This window comes from Pseudophryne corroboree, chromosome 3 (assembly GCF_028390025.1).
Source record: "Pseudophryne corroboree isolate aPseCor3 chromosome 3, aPseCor3.hap2, whole genome shotgun sequence".
NCBI lineage: Eukaryota > Metazoa > Chordata > Amphibia > Anura > Myobatrachidae > Pseudophryne > Pseudophryne corroboree.
This window is the reverse complement of record NC_086446.1, coordinates 706,892,194-706,912,854: the sequence shown is the minus strand read 5'-3', so window position 1 is coordinate 706,912,854 and position 20,661 is coordinate 706,892,194. Positions and strand designations below refer to the sequence as shown.

The following is a 20,661-nucleotide window of genomic DNA, read 5'->3' as shown; positions in this document are numbered from 1 at the left end:
TATAAACAGGACACGCACACTTTAACAATCTAATCATTTCAGTGACAGGACTATGGCCGAAATGATTGGTTTGTTTGGGCCTCCGCGAAAAAATAAGCAATTAATCTCTTCTTGCACAAACTGGCTCTTCAGTGGCAGATGTCGTCCTCATCCTCAGATTCCCCCCCCCCCCCCCCCTTCAGTGTTTACATCCTCATCCAGAGAAATAATATTCAAACAAAACCTCCCCATTTATGTGTCAGTGGACTGCTTACGCTATTACCCAAAGTTTCTGAACTTGACGATGACTTATGCTGAATGCGCTGCAGGTGACGTATAAGGGAGGATGTTCCTAAGTGGTTAACATCCGTACCCCTACTTATTATGGATTGACAAAGGCAACAGGTGGCTTGACACCTACTGTCCGGATTTGTGGAGAAATAATGCCACACTGAAGAAGTGGTTTTTTGGTATTTTGCCCAGTCATGACAATTGGCTTTTTCATCCCAGGGCCAACAATTGCCTCCACTGATTCCTTATTCAAACAAACCACATCACCATCAGAATCCTCATCGTCAACTTCCTCCGCAGCGCCAGCTACACCCATATCCTCCTCATCCTGGTGTACTTCTACAGTGACATCCTCAATCTCAATATCATCAACTGGACTGGTGGTGTTCCTACCAGCGCTCGCAGGGGATGTGCAAATGGTGGTAGGAGCCTCCTCTACCCATACAGTGTTGTGAAGATCAGGCCTAGACATGGCAACCACAGACAGTGCCAACACTCCTGTATTTTCACTACACCCCTGTAATTTTACAGCATACAAAACAGGGCCAGTGTACATTGATTTTCACTGCACCCTAGAATAATTACAGCATACAAGACAGGGCCAGTGTACATTGATTTTCACTGCACCCTAGAATAATTACAGCATACAAGATAGGGCCAGTGTACATTGATTTTCACTGCACCCTAGAATAATTACAGCATACAAAACAGGGCCAGTGTACATTGATTTTCACTGCACCCTAGAAAAATTACCGCATACAAGACAGGGCCAGTGTACATTGATTTTCACTGCACCCGAGAATAATTACAGCATACAAGACAGGGACAATGTACATTGATTTTCACTGCACCCTAGAATGATTACAGCATACAAGACAGGGCCACTGTACATTGATTTTCACTGCACCCCTGAATTTTTACAACATACAGGGCCATTGTAATGTTATTTGAACAGCAACACCCCTATATTTCCTTCATACAAGAGCAGAGTGCTTTTAATTTTTGACAAATTGACCTTTGAATTTTTACAACATACCGGTCCGGCAGTACCCCTATATTTTATAGCATACAGCAGTGTGCTTTTAATTTTTTACAACTGCACCCCGGAATTTTTACAAAATACAGGGCCAGTGTAATGTTATTTGAACAGCAACACCCCTATATTTTACATATATTTAAGCGATACAAGTGGGTGGCACAAACACCTGGACCATCTAGGAGTGGCACTGTAGTGGCAGAAAGGATGTCAGTTTTAAAAACTAGGCCCCAAAGAGCACATAATGCAAATAAAAAAAAAGAGGTGCAACAAGGTAGCTGGATGACTAAGGGCCAGTGTAATATTATTTGAACAGCAACACCCCTATATTTTACAGCATACAGCAGTGTGCTTTTCATTTTTAACTGCGTGCCTGAAGTTTTACAACATTCAGGGCCAGCAGCACCCATATATTTTACAGCATATAGCAATGTGCTTTTAATTTTGAATAACTGCACGCCTGAATTTTTACAACATACAGGGCCAGCAGCACCCCTATATTTTAAAGCATACAGGAGCAGTGTGCTTTAATTTTTAACAGCTGAACCCCTGACTTTTTATAGCATACAGCGCCAGTGTAATGGTATTTGAACAGCAACACCCCTATATTTTACAGAATACAGCCGTGTGCTTTTAATTTTTAACTGCACCCTTGAATTCTGACAATATACAAGACCAGCAGCAGCCCAATATTTACATACAGGAGCAGTGAGCTTTTAATTTTTAACAATTTGCCCCCTAAATTTTTACAACATACAGGGCCAGCAGCAACCCTATATTTTACAGCATACAGAATGACAGTTATCCTGCACCCTGTACAACACAGTGACAGCATAGACAGCAACACCCATGTACAGCTGCAGCACATGAAACACCAGTGACAGACAGTGACAGCCAGGACAGACAGGACAGCACTCCTAACACAGCACACATAAACCACAGTGACTGCAACAGCACCCCTACAGAGCACACACTAACCCCACCCGATGCCACCACCCACAGAGAGTCAACAGTAACTAGGTCGACAGGTTTTCTAGGTCGACAGGATGTCTAAGTTGACATGTACTAGTTCGACAGGTCAAAAGGTCAACATGAGTTTTTTACAATTTTTTTCTTTTATTTTGAACCTTTTCATACTTAACGATCCACGTGGACTACGATTGGAACAGTAATCTTGCCTGAAGCATGATGAGCGAAGCAAGCCAATGCTTTGGCACACGGTGCACTAATTGGGGTTCCCGGTCACTCTACGAAGAAAACGACACCAAAAAAACATAAAAAAGTCATGTCGACCTTTTGACCTTTTGACCTAGACCATATCGACCTAAAGACCCTGTCGGCCTAGAGACCATGTCGACCTAGTTACTGTCAACCAATAGTGGTTGACCTAGACACTGTCGACCTAGTTACTATCTACCTTCCATACCACACCAAACAAAAAGACAATATAATATTCTGGCATGCCACAAGTATTCAATGAAATAAAGACACACACAGTGTTATTTATAGAAACATAGACTGTGACAGCAGATAAGACCCACTTGCCCCATCTAGTATGCCCTAATCACATGTGCATGCACACACTAGTGTTCACTTTTTGTCAGGAGCCAATTAACCAACTGTACCAGTATATTTTTGGAGTGTGGGAGGAAAACAGAGTACCTGAAGGAATCCCACACAAGCACAGCTAGGGCCATGGTGAGAATCAAACCTGTGACCTCAGTGTTGTGAGGTAGTAATGCTAACCATTACACCAGGGCTGGCCAGAGTCAGTGAGCTACTCTGAAAACTGAAAAGCTTTTTTGGTCTACTAAGGTAACACACTTGCGCGCACTGCAGGAGTGCACGGAAAGGGGGGAGTTGCATAGCAAAAAGGGATGAGCCATAGCAAAAATTGGGCTTGGCCACAGTGCACGGGGTGTGGGAATTGTCTCGCTGAAATCACACATTGGCCTCCACAGAAAAAAACATACACAATGGCCCCCACAGTAATAACACATTGGCCCCCACAGGAAAACACACTCACTCACACACACACATACATACTGTCTCCCACAAGAAAAACCTAAACAGATTGTCCTCCAAATGGGTAAAAAAAACATAATTAAAAGACCCAATCACCAGCTAAAACTTGCAATTGACTTGCTTTTTGCACTTTTAATTAATCTGACTGTTGGTGCATGCAAAATCTTTATTGAGGATCAGCAGTGTATCAAATCCAAAATATGCTATATTTAATCAGAAAAAACTCTATATCACCATATAGTTTGATTTATAATGTGATAGTGTGATATGCCCCTTTACCTATCTACTTTAGTTCTGACTCTTTAAAGTACATTTGAGCTCTGACATGTTTGCAGATTTTTTTTCTAATTAAATATATCACTTTAGGTCATAGATACATCTCACAAGAGATGTAGTCACACAATAGTACCCCCAATTCAAATTATGCCACACAGTAGCACAATCATATTCACATTACACTGAATGTAGTGACCTTGATTCATATTACACATATACTGTAGTAGTGTCCCTTATTCACATTACAATACACAGTAGTGGTCCTTATACATGTTATGTCACTCAGTAGTGTCCCTTATACACAATGCCGACAGTAGTGGTGCCCTTTACACTTAATGCCCACAGCAGTAGTGCCTCTTACACATAATGCCCACAGTAGTCGTGCTGCTTACACACAAAATGACCACAGTAATAGTGCCAGTTACACTTTATGCCCACAGTAATTGTGCCCCTTACACTTAAAGCCCACAGTAATGGTGCAGCTTGTACATAATGCCCACAATAATAGTAGTACCATTTACACACAAAATGTCCACAGTAGTAGTGCCGGTAACACACAAAATGCCCACAGTAGTTTTGCCCCTTACACTTAATATCCACATTAGTAGTACCGCTTATACACAAAATGCCCACAATAATTGTGCCCCTTGCACTTAATGCCCACAGTAATGGTGCCGCTCAAACATAATGCCCACAGTAGTTGTGCTACTTACACAAAAAATGCACACGGTAGTTATGCTCCTTACACTTAATGCCCAAAGTAGTAGTGTTATTTACACATAAAATTCCTAAAATAGTCGTGCCCCTTATATTTAATGCCCACAGTAGTTGTGCCCCTTACACTGAATGCCCACATTAGTAGTGCTGCTAACACACAAAATGCCCACAGTAGTTTTACCCCTTACACTTAATGCCCACATTAGCAGTGCCGCTTACACACAAAATGCCCACAATAGTTGTGCCCCTTACACTTAATGCGCACATTAATAGTGCCGCTTACACACAAAATGCCAACACACAGTACTATACTTGCCTGAAGCCCTGCTCCTGCACTCACCACCACCTGGTCCAACAGCTCCTTGCGTTTGGCTCTATGCGAGAGTCATCATGACAATCCCTCCCTGCACGCACTGCAGGAGCTGAAAGGCGAAGCTCAGGAGTGAGCGCCATCCTCCGACTGTAGTGAAAGAACCGCCAGGCGCTCATTGGTACAAAATCTCTGTAGGCGTCCGCCAAATGGCTCACATCTCCTCAGTGTTGGGCTGCAGCACTCGGCCCTGCTTACCTGACAAGTCTTCAATCATGCTCGGCTGACTGCTTGCATCCTGCTTGACCATTTGCTAGCTGCACACATGCAAAAAAACAATAATAATAAAAAATAAAAAAAATAAAAATAATACACACACACACACACACACACACACACACACACACACTTATAGTATAAAGAATTAGTGTCTCCCCCCAAAGCACTTAACTGGTTTCTGAAGTGGTAGAGAAAACATGCAGCAGGCTATCCTCTTCTCTGGAGCACTGATCACCTCTGCCCTCTCTGTCCCTCTCCTCCCTGGGGGCAATGAAAACTCTGAGAGTGCCTCTGTCTCTTTTTTTTTAGCTCCAGGCTCATCCCATCACACTGCTCTGTTAAGCCCAAACCCCTTTCCCACTCTCTTGGAAAGGAAGCCTTGGCTCCCAATTGGTTATTGATGGCCATCTTCTTGTAGCCTGCTATGGTGGCAACCATTTTTAGTTAGCCCCTGCTGTCAGTCATTACGGCCAGAGCAGGAGCATACTGCAGTCAGGTGACCCTGAAATTCTAAAATTGTAGTGGATCAGGGGTAAGGCGGCACTCTGCCCCCCTGCCAAGCTTGCCACTAAGTGGGTAAGGAGGATGTTAAACTATTAATCCACAAATATTAATAATACTTTAGTTCATTACAAATAACATAATACTTAATTTAAAGTATACACAACTCCGTAGTCAATAAAGTGAGCTACATTACTTAAAATCCAAACTATTCATTTGAGATCTCCCAGACATGCAAAAAGCCCCAAACAATGATGACTTAGAATGATCCCTTACTTCTCACCAGGTTCCTGCAGAAGAAGAAGACTACTCAGTCTGGTCTCTCCACGCAGTTGTGCATGGGGAACACCTCAATGTCAATGAGACCAAGACGATTGTAATAGTCAGTGGACGTGATGCGTGCTTCATCCAGACTGATAAAACCACATACAAGCCGGGTGATACAGGTAGGACCAAACAGCATGGAATCACATAGCAGCTAATATTAAACAGTTGGGATATAAAATGGACAAACAATGTGCTTAAATATATTTTGAGACTTTGGAACTCATTGTCCTTTATTGGAGTATTTGGCTTTGAAATAAAAGACCAATATTGTTCAAAAAAGCACCTCTAACTGGCTCTTTCAATTCAACTAATCCATACCTCCCAACATGAGCCATTCCAGGAGGGACAAAACGCTCTCTACCTGGACTTCCCTCTTATTTTTTGATTGCCAACACCTGTGTTAATATACCTTCTTATCAATTAAATAATTGAACATAGGTGATGCCAATTACATATAAGAGGGATGGCCAGGAGCAGTACATTTTGTCCCTCCTGGAATGGGTCATGTTGAGAGGCATGCTAATCAGAGTTACCGCCATACTGTAGATGTCAGTGTGACCTCAGTGCTTATTTGTTGACACAGGTACATTGTTTCTTTTACTTTGTGCAAATGTCTTATACAGTATCTCTTGTAAGCCATCTCCCGATGCAGAGGCCTTTTACTGGTAAAAACAGGTGCATCCTTTCCTCTCCATCACTACAGTATGTTGCTTTTGTATTGTTGTATAGCCGTGACGTACAGTCAGGGTAGCAGGGGAGGCAGAGCTTTCACTGTCATACTCCCGTAAACTCCATAGTCTTCACTGTAAAGAATATTATATTAATTCAATGAAGACATTTTTAACGTATTATATATTTTTTTATTAATTCATCTTATTTTTCTATTATTCTAATCATTTTCGTAGTCAAAACTCACCACCAAATGATATACTGTATGTGTGTGTGTGTAACTCATTCTCTGATACTAGCATGTGCCTCCCCAGCCATTGACCTCACTGCACCTCACTGCTGTATAGACAATTGCATGTAATGTGCCACATTCATATACAGTATCTCAGCTACTGTACTACCACTAGCAAAGTACCAAAAACTGTTCTGGATTAAAATTGTATAATTGTACAACCCTTAATGTGTTATGGATGAAGAATTGTGTTCATGTATACGATTATTTTCTTGACTAAAATACTGTAAGTATAGACACTTTACCTGATATTAATTATTTGATGATTTTAGTGAGGTTTCGGGTGATATCTGTGGACGCGAATTTCCGTCCTGCACCAAAAACGGTGAGATTTATATTTTTTGCATCCCATTAAATTGCAAATGACAACTTGGTAACATAGGAATAAGGCAGAAAGTACATAAACCTGAAACAGACCTTTTTTTGAAATAGGGAAATACTGTACAGTGGACCCTATTCAGTAAGGATTGCAAATTCTGCTAAGTAGTAGTTGCTGCGATCAAATAGTAGCCGCCCAGAAATACAGAATAAACATGCATCGTAGAAATGGCGAATGCATTGCAATATGCAGCTGTTCGCAGAACCATACGCAACTACCGGAACATCGAGCCAGGCAAGGTCATCCGCAATTCTTGCAACACAAGAGGATGACTGACATCAGAGGCCCTCATTAAAAACTCCTTGGTACGCCTGTGTTTTTTCAACACACCCAGAAAACGTCAGACAGTGGCTGCATTGCGATCACAATGTGCATACATTTTCTGTTACTATTTTATTCACATGTGCGCAATGCGAATGATGCGCATGCACAGTCATTTGATAATTGGCCGGATTGCGATTTACAAATTTTGCAATCTAACCTGAATGAGGTCCTGTATCAGTAACAACCAGTGACAACTACTCACCAAACAGATTACAGTACATGAATTAGAAGGGAAAATTTATCAAAGCTTGGAGAGAGATAAATGGGGTTATTTACTGAAGGTCAATTTTTATTGATTTCAAATTGATGAAAATTGATCTCAATTATTGTTGAGCTTCATTTTTTATATTGATTTTTAAATGTTTGTTAATGTACGTTTTAGCCCTGGAAGTACATTGATTTTGATTGATTTAAATCAGGGATGGGGAACCTTCGGTCCTCCAGCTGCTGTTGAACTACACATCCCAGCATGCCTTGCAACACTTTTAGCATGGCCAAATAGCAAAACTGTAGCAAGGTATGCTGGTATGTGTAGTTCAACAACAGCTGGAGGACCGAAGGTTCCCCATCCCTGATTTAAATCTTTCAACATCGTCCTTTAGTAAATACCTGTATATCCCAAAGTACTAACCAATCAGTTCCCGCCAATTTGAAGGCTGTTTGAAGAAAGACAAAAGCTAATTGGTTGGTACTTTATCTCTCTCCACTTTATCATTCTCCAAGCTGAATAAACAGTAGTTTATTCAAATTATTATTTTTAAGTGGGCATAGAAAATTACTATTAATACAGCAAATTAATGAATGAATCAATTAATTAAAGGTTTTATGTGCACAGCTACTAAATAACATTTTTTTTTCTTAACTGAAATCTGACAATGTACTAGTTGGTATTAAAAGCTTTAACACTTTATAAGTGTTATATATTACAGGTTGTGTATCCCTTATCCAAAATGCTTGAAACCAGAGGTATTATGGATATCGGATTTTTCCGTATATTGAAATAATTGCATACCATAATGAGATGTTATGGCGATGGGACCCAAATCTAAGCACAGAATGGATTTATGTTTCATATACACCTTATACACACAGCCTGAAGAAACAGTAATTTTAGCCAATATTTTTAATAACTTTGTACATTAAACAAAGTGTGTCTACATTCACACAATTCATTTATGTTTCATATACACCTTATACACACAGCCTGAAGGTCATTGAATACAATATTTTAATAACTTTGTGTATTAAACAAAGTTTCCATATATTGAGCCATCAGAAAATAAAGGTTTCACTATCTCACTCTCACTCAAAAAATTACGTATTTCGGAATATTCAGTATTTCGGAATATTTGGATATGGGATACTCAACCTGTAGATACATTTGAATCAAATAAAGAGATACTGAGAATAATGCTATCACAGAGGTACCAAACTGCTCAGTATAAAGTGAGAAATAAAGTATAAGATATAACAAATATGAACTAAAAACACTTTTTTATATTCTGATATTGGATCATTCATTATGTTTGCAATATTCTACAGATCAGATAATTAGAATATAATATGATACTGTACAATGTTGAATTTTTTTCAGCTTCATACAATTTAATTAATAGTGCTAAAACATACAAGCTTTCTTACAAAAGTAAGGTTCATCTGTATAGCAAACACTTCCAACATTGCTACAAGGTACAGAAGTGACCTTGTACACCTACTGTAGCAATTCAAGTGTCACTTGAATCGGACCTCTGTCTTTTGCCCCTTTACCCAGCTGAGTTGCAGACAATAACTACATGAAATGCCAGCATCAGTAATCAGGGTAATCACGCATTCTAATTTATTTATTTTTTTAACAATTTTATATAGAGACAAGGTATGATGTAAGCAGGAAGACCAATCACCAGACCTCTCTCTATGGGGTTTGAGCTGGGCGAAAAATAGAAGAGGGCAAAATTAAAAAAATATTTTGGTGTTAATTTGGTTTTAAACTAAATTTAAATCAAATGTCATAAATACGTTGCAACAGCTTCTAGCAGTTTTACATGTTTATTTAAAATGTAGAACTTCCAGGTCCAGTTATAATTATATAACCTGAGCCATGATCATATAACACATTGTGTAGTCGCACCATATGTCCACATTACTAAGAAGAATACAGTCAGAAGAGAACGCATCACTGTGGTGGCAATTTAGGCAAACGTGTCTGGATCATAATTCTGCAATGGAAATAGATAAAACATAACATTGGGAAATGCAGTAAGCCAAGTGCATTACTACACTCATTTCTGTTCATGTAAATGTTTTGACTCTTCTAAGTATAGTGGAAATCAAAAGAAAACATGTCACCCTATATATCCCATGTCATTCATAGGGGGGAATGTAATAGGGTGTGAGAATCAGAAAGTGAGCGATTTTGTGAGAGTTCTCCTGTTATTTTTTGAAGTGGCAATCATTTATATGGCAAAATCTACCTGGTTTTGCCATATACTGTACATGATTACCACTTTACAAAAAAAAAAAAAAAAAAAACAGGAGAACTCTCACAAAATCGCTCACTTTCTGATTCTCACACCCTGTTAAATTTTCCCCATTATGCCTGTTTGTTAAACTATTTGTTGAGGTTACAATTGGACTTGTCAGCCACCCAAAGTATAAAGAATATTGAAGGGAGTTGAATGCTGCAGTAGACGTATTTGGATCCTTTGCCAGTCTTGCAAAGGCGACTTTATGCAAATACTGGTACTAGTCCTTTTCTGGTGTACAAGCCAAGGGCGGATTGGGATGGAAAACCATCCCTGGAAATTTATGGAAGTAGCCCTAATGGGGGTGTGGTCTGATGAGGGGGTGGAGTCTGTTGAGGGGGACGGGATCCCTCCTCATAGGGCCTGTTTGTAAGCAATTGTGGCCTTCCATGCGTCTTTTGCTGCAGTTGTTTCTGAGACCAGGGGCGGATTGGGAACTAAAAGTTGTCCAGTAAAATTTTGTAGAAGTGTCCTGACATGGGCAGCACAAGACGAATAACATACTCTGTAGCCATGGCAGCATCACTGGATGGCAGAATTACTGTACTGCAGAGTTTGAATAACAGAATGACAATGCAGTGTACTGAGTGTGGTGGGCTGCCTGTCATGTGGGGGGTGGCCCACATGACAACACACAAAATAGGCCCCACAGACAAGTTGGCCTACCAGGAGTCTTCCTGGTGAGCCCTATGGCCAATCCGCCCTTGGTACAAGCCTCTCCCTGGTGTACAAGCCCCTCCCAGATATTCAAGTTCCTCCCTGGTGTACAAGCTCCTCCTTGGTGTACAAGCCTTTTCCTGGTATATAAGCCCCTCCCTGTTGTATAAGCCGTTCCCTGGTGTACAAGCCCTAATCCAGTGTACAAGCTCCTCCCTAGTGTACAAGCCCCTCCTTGGTGTACAAGCGTGCATCTGCATGTGCAAGGACTAAGATGCCCACTTTGTGCATCTTTAGATGGTAAAATCCTGCTTGGGGCACCTTTAAATGCAACCATTATCTCAAATTGCATCAGCCACATGCGAAGTGTAGATTGTCCATCACAGTATGGCTTCCAATGTGAGTGATTAATCGTCTGAGCACAGAGCCACGTCAGCAACACGGCCATGATGCACCCATAAGATGTACCATCTCCATTCATTCACATAGCCACTTCCTTGTCACCTTTCAGTCGTCACCCTGCCGCTATAGATGCGTACACAGGAGAAAATATATCCAACTGCATCTGACAACAATATTGTGTCCGACACTCACAATCAGGCCCTGCTGTATACAGCTGATCTGTTTCACAATGCTAAACACATAATGAGACTGTAAAACTCTTGAGAGATACAGATTAGTACTTTTAGCTCCAGTGCCAAGTGAGATGATGCAATGATACTGCTGTTTACTGTTTGCCTGACTGTATGTATCCAACCAACACATAGTTAAGAAGTCATTAAGAATTTATTTTCACTATGCTTTTTTCTTTTTCTTTGTTATCAGATTTCTGTGATTAAGCTAACGGTAGGTATTACATTACCAATTTCTGTATCTGATTATGTTTTAATTTAACCATTTATATGGGTTGAAGAACAAGACCAATGTTTATTTTACATTAAAAGGTCCATCATATCAAGTCACGCATCATCGCTTAGAGAGTGATAAAATGGACAGAGCAAAAGTACCAGCCAATCAGCTCCTAACTGTCATTTTTCAAACACAGCCTGTAACATGGCAGTTAGGAGCTGACTGGCTGGTACTTTATCTCTCTCCACTTTATCTCTCTCTAAGCGATGATGCATCTAGCCCACAGTCATTTTTGCTTTTATTATTTTCTGTTTATTATGTTATGTGCTCCTGTATTTTGGATTGTATCTACTAAATGTTACTGCTGATGTTACCAGGAAAACTATTACAAAACCTTAAACTTATCAAATGTTTACATCACTCTGGGGGTGTACCCAGCGCTCCCCGTAATGCTGGGCTGCCCCCCAGGCACTCCGCTTGCACTGTTGGCTCCTCTACAGTGACACGAGCTGGGCGCTGCACGATAATATCTCCCATTCACTGAGGAGGAGTCAGCAGTTTGGTGTCACCCCCTAGAAGGTTGACACCCGGGTGCCGTCCTCACACAGTGCCGGATTAAACCCTGTGGAGGCCCCTAGTCAGTCTAAATGTCGGGGCTCCCTCGCAAATTACCTCCTAATACGTTTTTAATTTTACCAACTAACAGTCTACAATCTGGAAACTAATGTGAATCTGAGGTCTATAATTTATGTACTTTAAGTTGTTAATGGGTACATTACATTAATACAGTATTTTCTCTATAAAATCTTTAATGTAAGGTTTTAGGGTTCTATTTACTAAGAGTTGGACAGAGATAAAGTGGACGGAGATAAAGTACCAGCCAATCAGCTCCTAAATGTCATTTTTCAAACCCAGCCTGTGACATGACAGGAGCTGATTGGCTGGGACTTTATCTCCGTCCAAGGCTTAGTAAATAGACCCCTTAGTTTCTTTGAGTTGATTCATTTTTTCTATCTTTTGGAAACAATTTAAGAAAGCTTAATTATAATTTTTTTTTCAAGATCAAATTAATATTATATTGATCTGTGGTTGGGGGCCCATAAAAGGTGCGGTGCCCAAAGACCGGTGCCTACTCTGCCTATTTGGTAATCCGGCACTATCCACACCCCCTACATCCCCCAAGTAATGCCTCTGCCACAATGGATTACAACAGATCTATCTTTACTCTGTTTGCTCACAGGATCCAAACCAGAACCGCATTGGACAATGGCTGAATGCACCTGTTAACCATGGGATTGCTGATTTCACTTTCCCTTTGTCAAATGAACTATCTCTTGGAAGTTATATAATTAACATACCTTCTGCATGTGCAAAATTCTTTACTGTGTCTGAATATGGTAAGTTGCAAATAAACCAAAGAGTAGTAATAGATTTACATATAAAAAATAAATATGCTAACATATGGTTATAATGAAATTTACAACAGTAAAATTGCACAACAATATGTATAAATAAGTCTATGCTTTGCCAACATCTGCAAGTTTATGATTTGCAGAACATAAATTGTGTATCATAAAGTTTAACATATTTGGTACTATTTCATAGTTTATATCCTGAGGAACTGTACGACTATTGTCACAGAGTTCTGTAATCCCTGCTGACTTGAACCCAGGTCTGTGTATATAACCTGTATGAGTGTGTATAACCCAGTGTATACAGCAAACATGACCCATATAAATTATGTCTAGTCCATGGCCTAAATCAGACCTGATCGCAGAAGTAAAATCTTTCTCTAATGGGCAAAACCATGTGCACTGCAGGTGAGACAAATATAACATGGGCAGAGAGAGTTAGATTTGGGTGGGTTATTTTGTTAATGTGTAGGGTAAATAATACTGACTGCTTTATTTTTACACTGCAATTAGATTTCAGTTTGAACACACCCCACCCAAATCTAACGCTCTCTGCACATGTTATACCTGCCCCACCTGCACTGCACATGGTTCTGCCCATTAGAGAAAGAAATTGCTGCTGCGATCAGGTCTGAATAAGGCCCACAGTTATGAAGGGTAATCTGTATACTTTGTATAGTCCACATTATGAACATCTAGAACCAGTGTTGGGCTGGTGCATAATGGGCCCACAGGGGTAGGATGCTGTGATAAGGGTCCATGTCATTCACCAGTCCGTGGTCCTGCTGTGCCAAGTAAATGACCCACTAATAAAGTAACAATGTTTTATTTCAGTGAATGGTCTGGAACTTGAATCGTAAGAGAGAAAAAGGAAACCTTAGGAAGTGGGGCCCACTGAGGAGATCCCTTACCCCCCCTGTCACCCAGTCTAGTACTAGACATAATCATAATCAGTGGCGTCACAAGCCGGGTGTGGGGGGTGCGGCCCGCACCCGGGTGTGACACCTAGAAGGGTTGACACCAATCTGTGGGCTCCTCCGCAATGACAGGAGCCAGGTGCTTCAGTGTGCAATTCTGCTGCAGCACCCAGTTCCTGTCATAGAAGAGGAGCCGACAATGCTGCAGACAGTCTCCGGGGGCAACCCAGTAAAGCCCTGCATCTCCGGAAATGCTGGGCACCCCCCCGGAGTGATGACCCATGAGTCCACGCCCCCTTTCTTTTGCAGCCACGCCCCCTTTTGCCACGAGCGCGCTGGCATATTAGGTGTGCGCACCGGGTATCACTACACCCGGTGACGTCTCTGATCATAATACAATTGTATTATATTCTGTGCAGACATGGGACACTGGGTTGGATTCAGACATAGATGCAGATGTACAGTGGAATGCACTAAAAAAATGCGGTAAAACCCCCCATCTTTAGTGGTTTTTACCACATTTACATATGCACTAAGCCCCACATCCTGGGGCTTCGGTGCAGAGAGTAACACCAGCTTTTGCTGGCAATACCCTATAGATGTCTAAGGGCTTCTTTCCGCAATGTGCTGTCAGAGGGATCCAATGGGATCCCTCCCAGCATGCCCCGTGGGTGCCGCGTCACTCTGCGCATGTGTAGATGGACTCCAGGGGCCAATACCTGGAAGTCCAGTGACGGGAGCGCATAGGAAAGGACAGCTTTTATCATAAGAATTATCCTTTGCAGTACTAATCGCATATGTTATTGCATATGGGATTGGTACCACTGTGATAATGGCACGATGTTTGGCTGAATGTATTCCACCTTTATAGTGCATCCCGCCCGTAGCCAGGACTGTGTCTTCTGCAGCAGCATAACTGTGTCTGTATGCATATTCCATGGCTGATGGTCACCCTACTGAGATGTGTATGTAGCTGCAGTTGCTGACCACGATATACACACAACCCTCTTTTACCACCCAACAAATCTCACCAAAATTGCATCTATCTGTGTGCAATATCACTCTGTAAGCATTAGAATGCTGGTAGCCTGTCTCACCCCCTACTCACTGTAACTCTCTCCTCACTACACTAAGCTTCAGTGTCCATTGTGTCTCCTACCTGCATCTCTTGCTGCTGCTGACTGAGCTCCAACTACAGTGCACTTCCTGGTCACATGACACATCCAAATGTTCATCCGTGCACAAGGCCCGCCCCCACACTCAGGGGCATGCCTCTATTGTCTACCTTTCTGTGCAGCATTAATGCCCGTGGTGGGACCCCACAAAGCTGGAGAGTTTTAACGATAAAAAGGATTACAATAAACAAAGAAGATATTTATAAGTCATAAATATCTTCTTTGTATTATTATAATAATTGTTATATCAAAACTCTGGAGTATGGCAGGGAGGATAGGGTAGGCTCTGCTTTCCCTGACTACCCTGACTACAAGTCCCTGGTGCAGTAAGGGGGGGGGGGGAATTAACAAAACCTTTGAGCTGTGAATGGAGCTCCACCACAGTCTGCACATCTCTTTGAAGAGTGAGACAAGTGGGCCTTAGGAGGGCACATAGGTGCTATTGAATCCTTATAATAGAGTCTGGACACTAATTCTGAGACATAGTGGAATACGAAAGTATAATACAGGTTGAGTATCCCTTATCCAAAATGCTTGGGACCAGAGGTATTTTGGATATCGGATTTTTCCGTATTTTGGAATAATTGCATACCATAAAGAGATATCATGGAGATGGGACCTAAATATAAGCACAGAATGCATTCATGTTACATATACACCTTATACACACAGCCTGAAGGTCATTTTAGACAATATTTTTTATAACTTTGTGCATTAAACAAAGTGTGTCTACATTCACACAATTCATTTATGTTTCATATACACCTTATACACACAGCCTAAAGGTCATTTAATACAATATTTTTAATAACTTTGTGTATTAAACAAAGTTTGTGTACATTGAGCCATCAAAAAACAAAAGTTTCACTATCTCACTCTCACTCAAAAAAGTCCGTATTTCGGAATATATGGATATGGGATACTCAACCTGTATACACTATTTGTTTGATCAATTCATTGAGAATATTTATTGAAAGCATCACACTCAGCAATCTATATAAATCAGGGTATTATCATTATATTATATACGATGACATCTGGAATCCTGCTTCTTTAAATGGTCTCATACTTTAAATCCTGGGAGGGATTAGAAAATTTAGACGTTTACTTTAGGAGTCCTATTTATAGCCAGAAGAACCGTAGTATGAACGTGAACTACAGTTAATGGATGTATATACAGGAATTATACACTCCTAACACACTCTTGACTATCTATAAACTCCAATAGCAATATACGAGCCAATCCGATGACATCTAGTGTGCAGCATTTTCATTTTAATCACGATTTCTTTCTTATTTACACCATTCTATTTTCCTTTTAATATTCGCTGGTTTTATTATATATTGTAATAAAAGTTATATTTTAATATAAGATTGTGTGCACCACCATAGGGCATTTCGAACCCTTTCTCTTCCTTTCTTTTGTAGATTTATTTTGCCTTTGGTAGTACCCCCCAAACAGTTTTGAATAACATTAACATGTTCTTGATAATAAAAATGGGGGTCATCTACTCGATATGAATCAACCTGTGCGACTAGTACTATAGCAACTCAACATAGAAATCTGCAGCTACTGTACATAGCAAGGGATGATTACTGGACATGATTATGATCCAAATCTAAAAGTGATCTCAAACAATTATTGACTACAATACTTGTAATGGACAAATTTTAAAACCTGTGCAGATACTGTATGTTGACTTACATTAATTTGCTTAACAGATAATATAACTTAAAGTAGAGTTTACAGTGTGAGTAGGAGAGAAGCAGAGGGGAGTTATAAAAGATTCCTAGTTAAATACAGAATTATAGAAATTGACAGCAGATAAGAACCACTTGGCCCATCTAATAGAGAAATGAAGTAGATGGGAAGATGACTAAATTGAAAGTGTCTAAGTTGGTCATTGTCAGGGACCCCAGTAGGTATCTCTGAAATTTCACTGACAATAGTCATAGTGAAAATAATTTAATCACCTTGACCAATCATGCAGATTCCCATGTCCTGATATAACAAAGGAAGAGCTAAATATAATATTCACATTGGATAGTCTGTCTCTCTGACTTTTGTACCCTACACCTATTTACTGCCATCACCCATTACACTCTATCACAACTGTGCAGGCTCAACAACACAGACTACCACACAGCTAGCTGGTTTCCTTCTGCTTCTAGCAACTAATAGGTTACAGCATAACCTTAGTGATCAAATAGCTTCCACAAAAATTGAGTTCAGGAGAATTTATAAAACTGACTAATAAAGGAAAACTTTATTTACAAAAGAAGTGCAATGCTTGATTATAGAAATTATATGAAGAGTAACAGATTACATAGACAAACGTGTTGCAATTTCAAATAAAAAGGAAAAAAGTTACAGAATATAACATGCAGCTTATTCTGGCTGAGGGGGAGCATCAGAAACTAGAGGTACATATTTATCAACTTCAAATTGACCTCCTAGTTTGACACAGATCAATAAACTCCTACACATATGATCACCTGACCCTCTACTCCATAGATGATATAATGACTAAATCTCTGATGACTTGCTGACCAGTTAATTAAATCAGGGTCCATCCTAGGAATGCCCACATAATTTTTAACTCAAGTACAAATAACTGTACATAATGTCCTCTGTGTAATAACTATCTGAAATATTGTATGTTCACATGAATTTCCATTATTTAGTGTAAATATAACATAGCTGGGAGGTGTGATTGGTCAGAGTGTTCATTTCATCCAACCTATACATGCTAGTGATTGCCAAATTGTACCTAACCAACACACCAATGTCATGTATTTTTTAGGATAACTAAAGCTCCTTGCTAGTGTAGAAATATACATTTGCAGTCAAAATAGATAACATAACGTTTGGTCTATGAGATCTGTTTGCAGTTTGAATACACTCTTTAGTTAGACACCTAAGTGTTTAATCCTGCTTACCACTTGCTGTGTTCAGCTTGATGTAATTAATAAACAGCCACATACAAAGGCATTATTTATAAATACCTGTTCACTTAATTTTTTCTGCTGGTCATAGTATGTCCTCAGAGAAATACATTCTAATGAACTACACTTAACATTTTCCATCATATTGATCTGTGTGGGGCGGACCTACAGTATAACCTAACGACATAACAAAAATGTAACTCGCTACTGTAATTTTGTGCCCATAATCCTCTACAGTATATAATTTCAATTCCTCTTTCTATTTCTTTCAGTACTGAAGAGATTTGAATTTCATTTGAATGTACCATCCCCTATAGCAGTGATAGATAAATCCTTTCACCTGGATGCTTGTGGCAGGTATGAAGAACAGTATTTCTATAGTGTGGCTCTTCAGACTTATACTGTCCTGTTCTATTATTACTAGATTTTATTTCTATTTCAGCTAGGCACACATCTGAAAGATGAATGATCCACAATTTGTTTCTGTCAGATGAGACAATCCTGAAAACATTCAATCTCCTGAATACACACTACACAAATATTGTTCCTATATGAACAATGATTTTCTTGGTGTGATGTATTTTACATGCTGTTAGGCAGATCTCTGTACACACTGCAGTTACCACACAACATGAGCTTATTGGGACTGACGAACATTGTGCAGCACTCCGGATGTCGGGAGCAAATCTGTTAAATGTATGAGCGAACGTCTGCCCCAAGTGCTGTCTTCACACTGCGCAATAAGCTGTGAGATGGCTGATAGATCTGATAATTGTACCATGTGCAACTAGCATTGCACAGTAGTCCTAGAAACATTTACACAGTGTTAACCTCATAAAACATATACAGTAAGGACAGATTCATAGCTGCACACAAGTTGGCATCAAGTGCGACAACATCACATGTGGCAACTGGGCCTAATTTACAAAATGGTGGTTTATTGACCTCATTGTGCAGGTATCCCGGGCCCATGGTCTGTGTGTTTGGAGGCCGATTTCCTGGCCCCAGCAGAGGAGTTCCGATGGCTAGACTGAGTAAGCTTCAGCCGAGCATTGCGGCACAGCTGCTACTGGGGGCACGTGAACAGGGTGCAAGCTTAGAGGGGGCAGTGGGACCTTGCCATGCCTGCCAACCAGGGAATGAAGAGGAGGCCTAGTGGCAGGCCAGTATACTTTAAGCATTTCTGGCAGCACTTATCTGACTGTCAGCAGCTGACAGCCTGTACTGATCGGGCAGGCAGCAGCAGCAGCATCATCGTCCTCTCTCTCCTCCCGGGCAGCTATTGCACGCACTTCCTCCTCCTGTAGCCTTGGTGACCGGGATCCGCAGCACCTCTCAAGGTCACAGGCAGGGAGATCCAGTCGCTGCCTTATCCCAGCCTTCATGAACTGTACAATGCATTTAAGCTTGCAGCCCAAATCACGGGTCCTGTAAAAATTTGTGGAAGCGGCCCAACACGGGAAGCACAAGAGGTATAACATACTGTGAATCATCCTGATGAGCCCTATGGCCAATCCGCCCCTGCTTACTCTACTGCCAGGGATTGTCGCCACTGGGGTGGGGTGCCAAATAACTCGGGTGACGGAAATCCTTTTTTTGGCCCTGGCCGCTGCCATCACAGTGATCTGGTGCTACATATTTGTATGCAGCTCTCAGATGGCAGAGACTGGTAGGAGGCGTTTTTTTACTATGGGCACCTCCCGCAACATTAGCATATAAATTGTAAGTAAGTGCATATACCTGTATGAGGCACAGTGTACTGTTTATATGTTTATATGTTTATAACTTTTAGAAAATGATAATCCCACACAAGATCTACAACATAAGGCATATATATATATATATATATATATATATATACGTAGACAGTGTATGACTGACACTCGGGAGACTTGAAAAGATAGGCTGACACAGTTGCTGATGACATCAGCAACTGTGTCAGCCTATCTTTTCAAGTCTCCCGAGTGCCAGTCATACACTGTCTACGTTCATATTTCTAAAGGACAGGGCACCGGAGCCATTTCTACTATAAGTTACAGGAGGAGTGCCAAACCTCTATATCCATTGCTATATATATACATATATATATATATATATATATATATAGAGAGAGAGAGAGAGAGAGAGACCGACCAATCCTGTGCAAGGATATATATATATATATATATATATATATAGAGAGAGAGAGAGAGAGAGAGAGAGAGAGGTATATATCATATACAGGCAGCACTGCCAGTCTCAATTAACACATTGATTGGTGCCCTCCTGGGTACCTGATTTAGGGGTCTATGTACAGCATACTTGAAGGTGGCACACAGTATTAGAATTCAGACACAGACCTCAGCAGACAATGGGCCTAATTCAGTGAGAAATGCATAATTTGCTAATCGCAATGGGGCCAATTATCGAATGACTGCGCATGTGCAGCGTTCACATTGCGCATTTGCAGCAAAAACAGCGACTATAAATGCATACACATTGTGATCGCAATGCAGCCGCTGTTTGAGTGACAAGAAGCTGGCGTTTCTGGGTGTGTCTGAAAAAATGCAGGCGTGCCCAGGCGTTTTTAAGGTGGGCCTCTGATGTCAGCAATGACCACTTCCATCCTCTTGTTTAGCAAAAATTGTGGACGACCTTGCCTGGCGCAGATGGGAAAAAATCTTAATTGTTCCGGTAATTGTGTATGATTTTATGATCAGACCGCATATTGCGATGCATTCGCAATTTTTATGATGGGCGTTTTTTCAGTATTTCTGGGAGGCAACTATTTGATTGTAG

The 20,661-nt window shown here is 40.7% G+C and overlaps 1 protein-coding gene across 1 annotated transcript in view; it reads left to right on the top strand.

The window, feature by feature from the left end:
• Nucleotides 1-20,661, top strand: part of LOC135056656 (alpha-2-macroglobulin-like) — a 213,897-nt gene that overhangs the window by 12,167 nt on the left and 181,069 nt on the right. Inside the window, exons 3-7 of the mRNA XM_063962102.1 lie at nucleotides 5,701-5,860; nucleotides 6,975-7,027; nucleotides 11,410-11,430; nucleotides 12,674-12,830; nucleotides 18,156-18,240. Of these exons, the coding sequence (XP_063818172.1) occupies nucleotides 5,701-5,860; nucleotides 6,975-7,027; nucleotides 11,410-11,430; nucleotides 12,674-12,830; nucleotides 18,156-18,240 (476 nt within the window). The remainder of the gene's footprint in view (nucleotides 1-5,700; nucleotides 5,861-6,974; nucleotides 7,028-11,409; nucleotides 11,431-12,673; nucleotides 12,831-18,155; nucleotides 18,241-20,661) is intronic.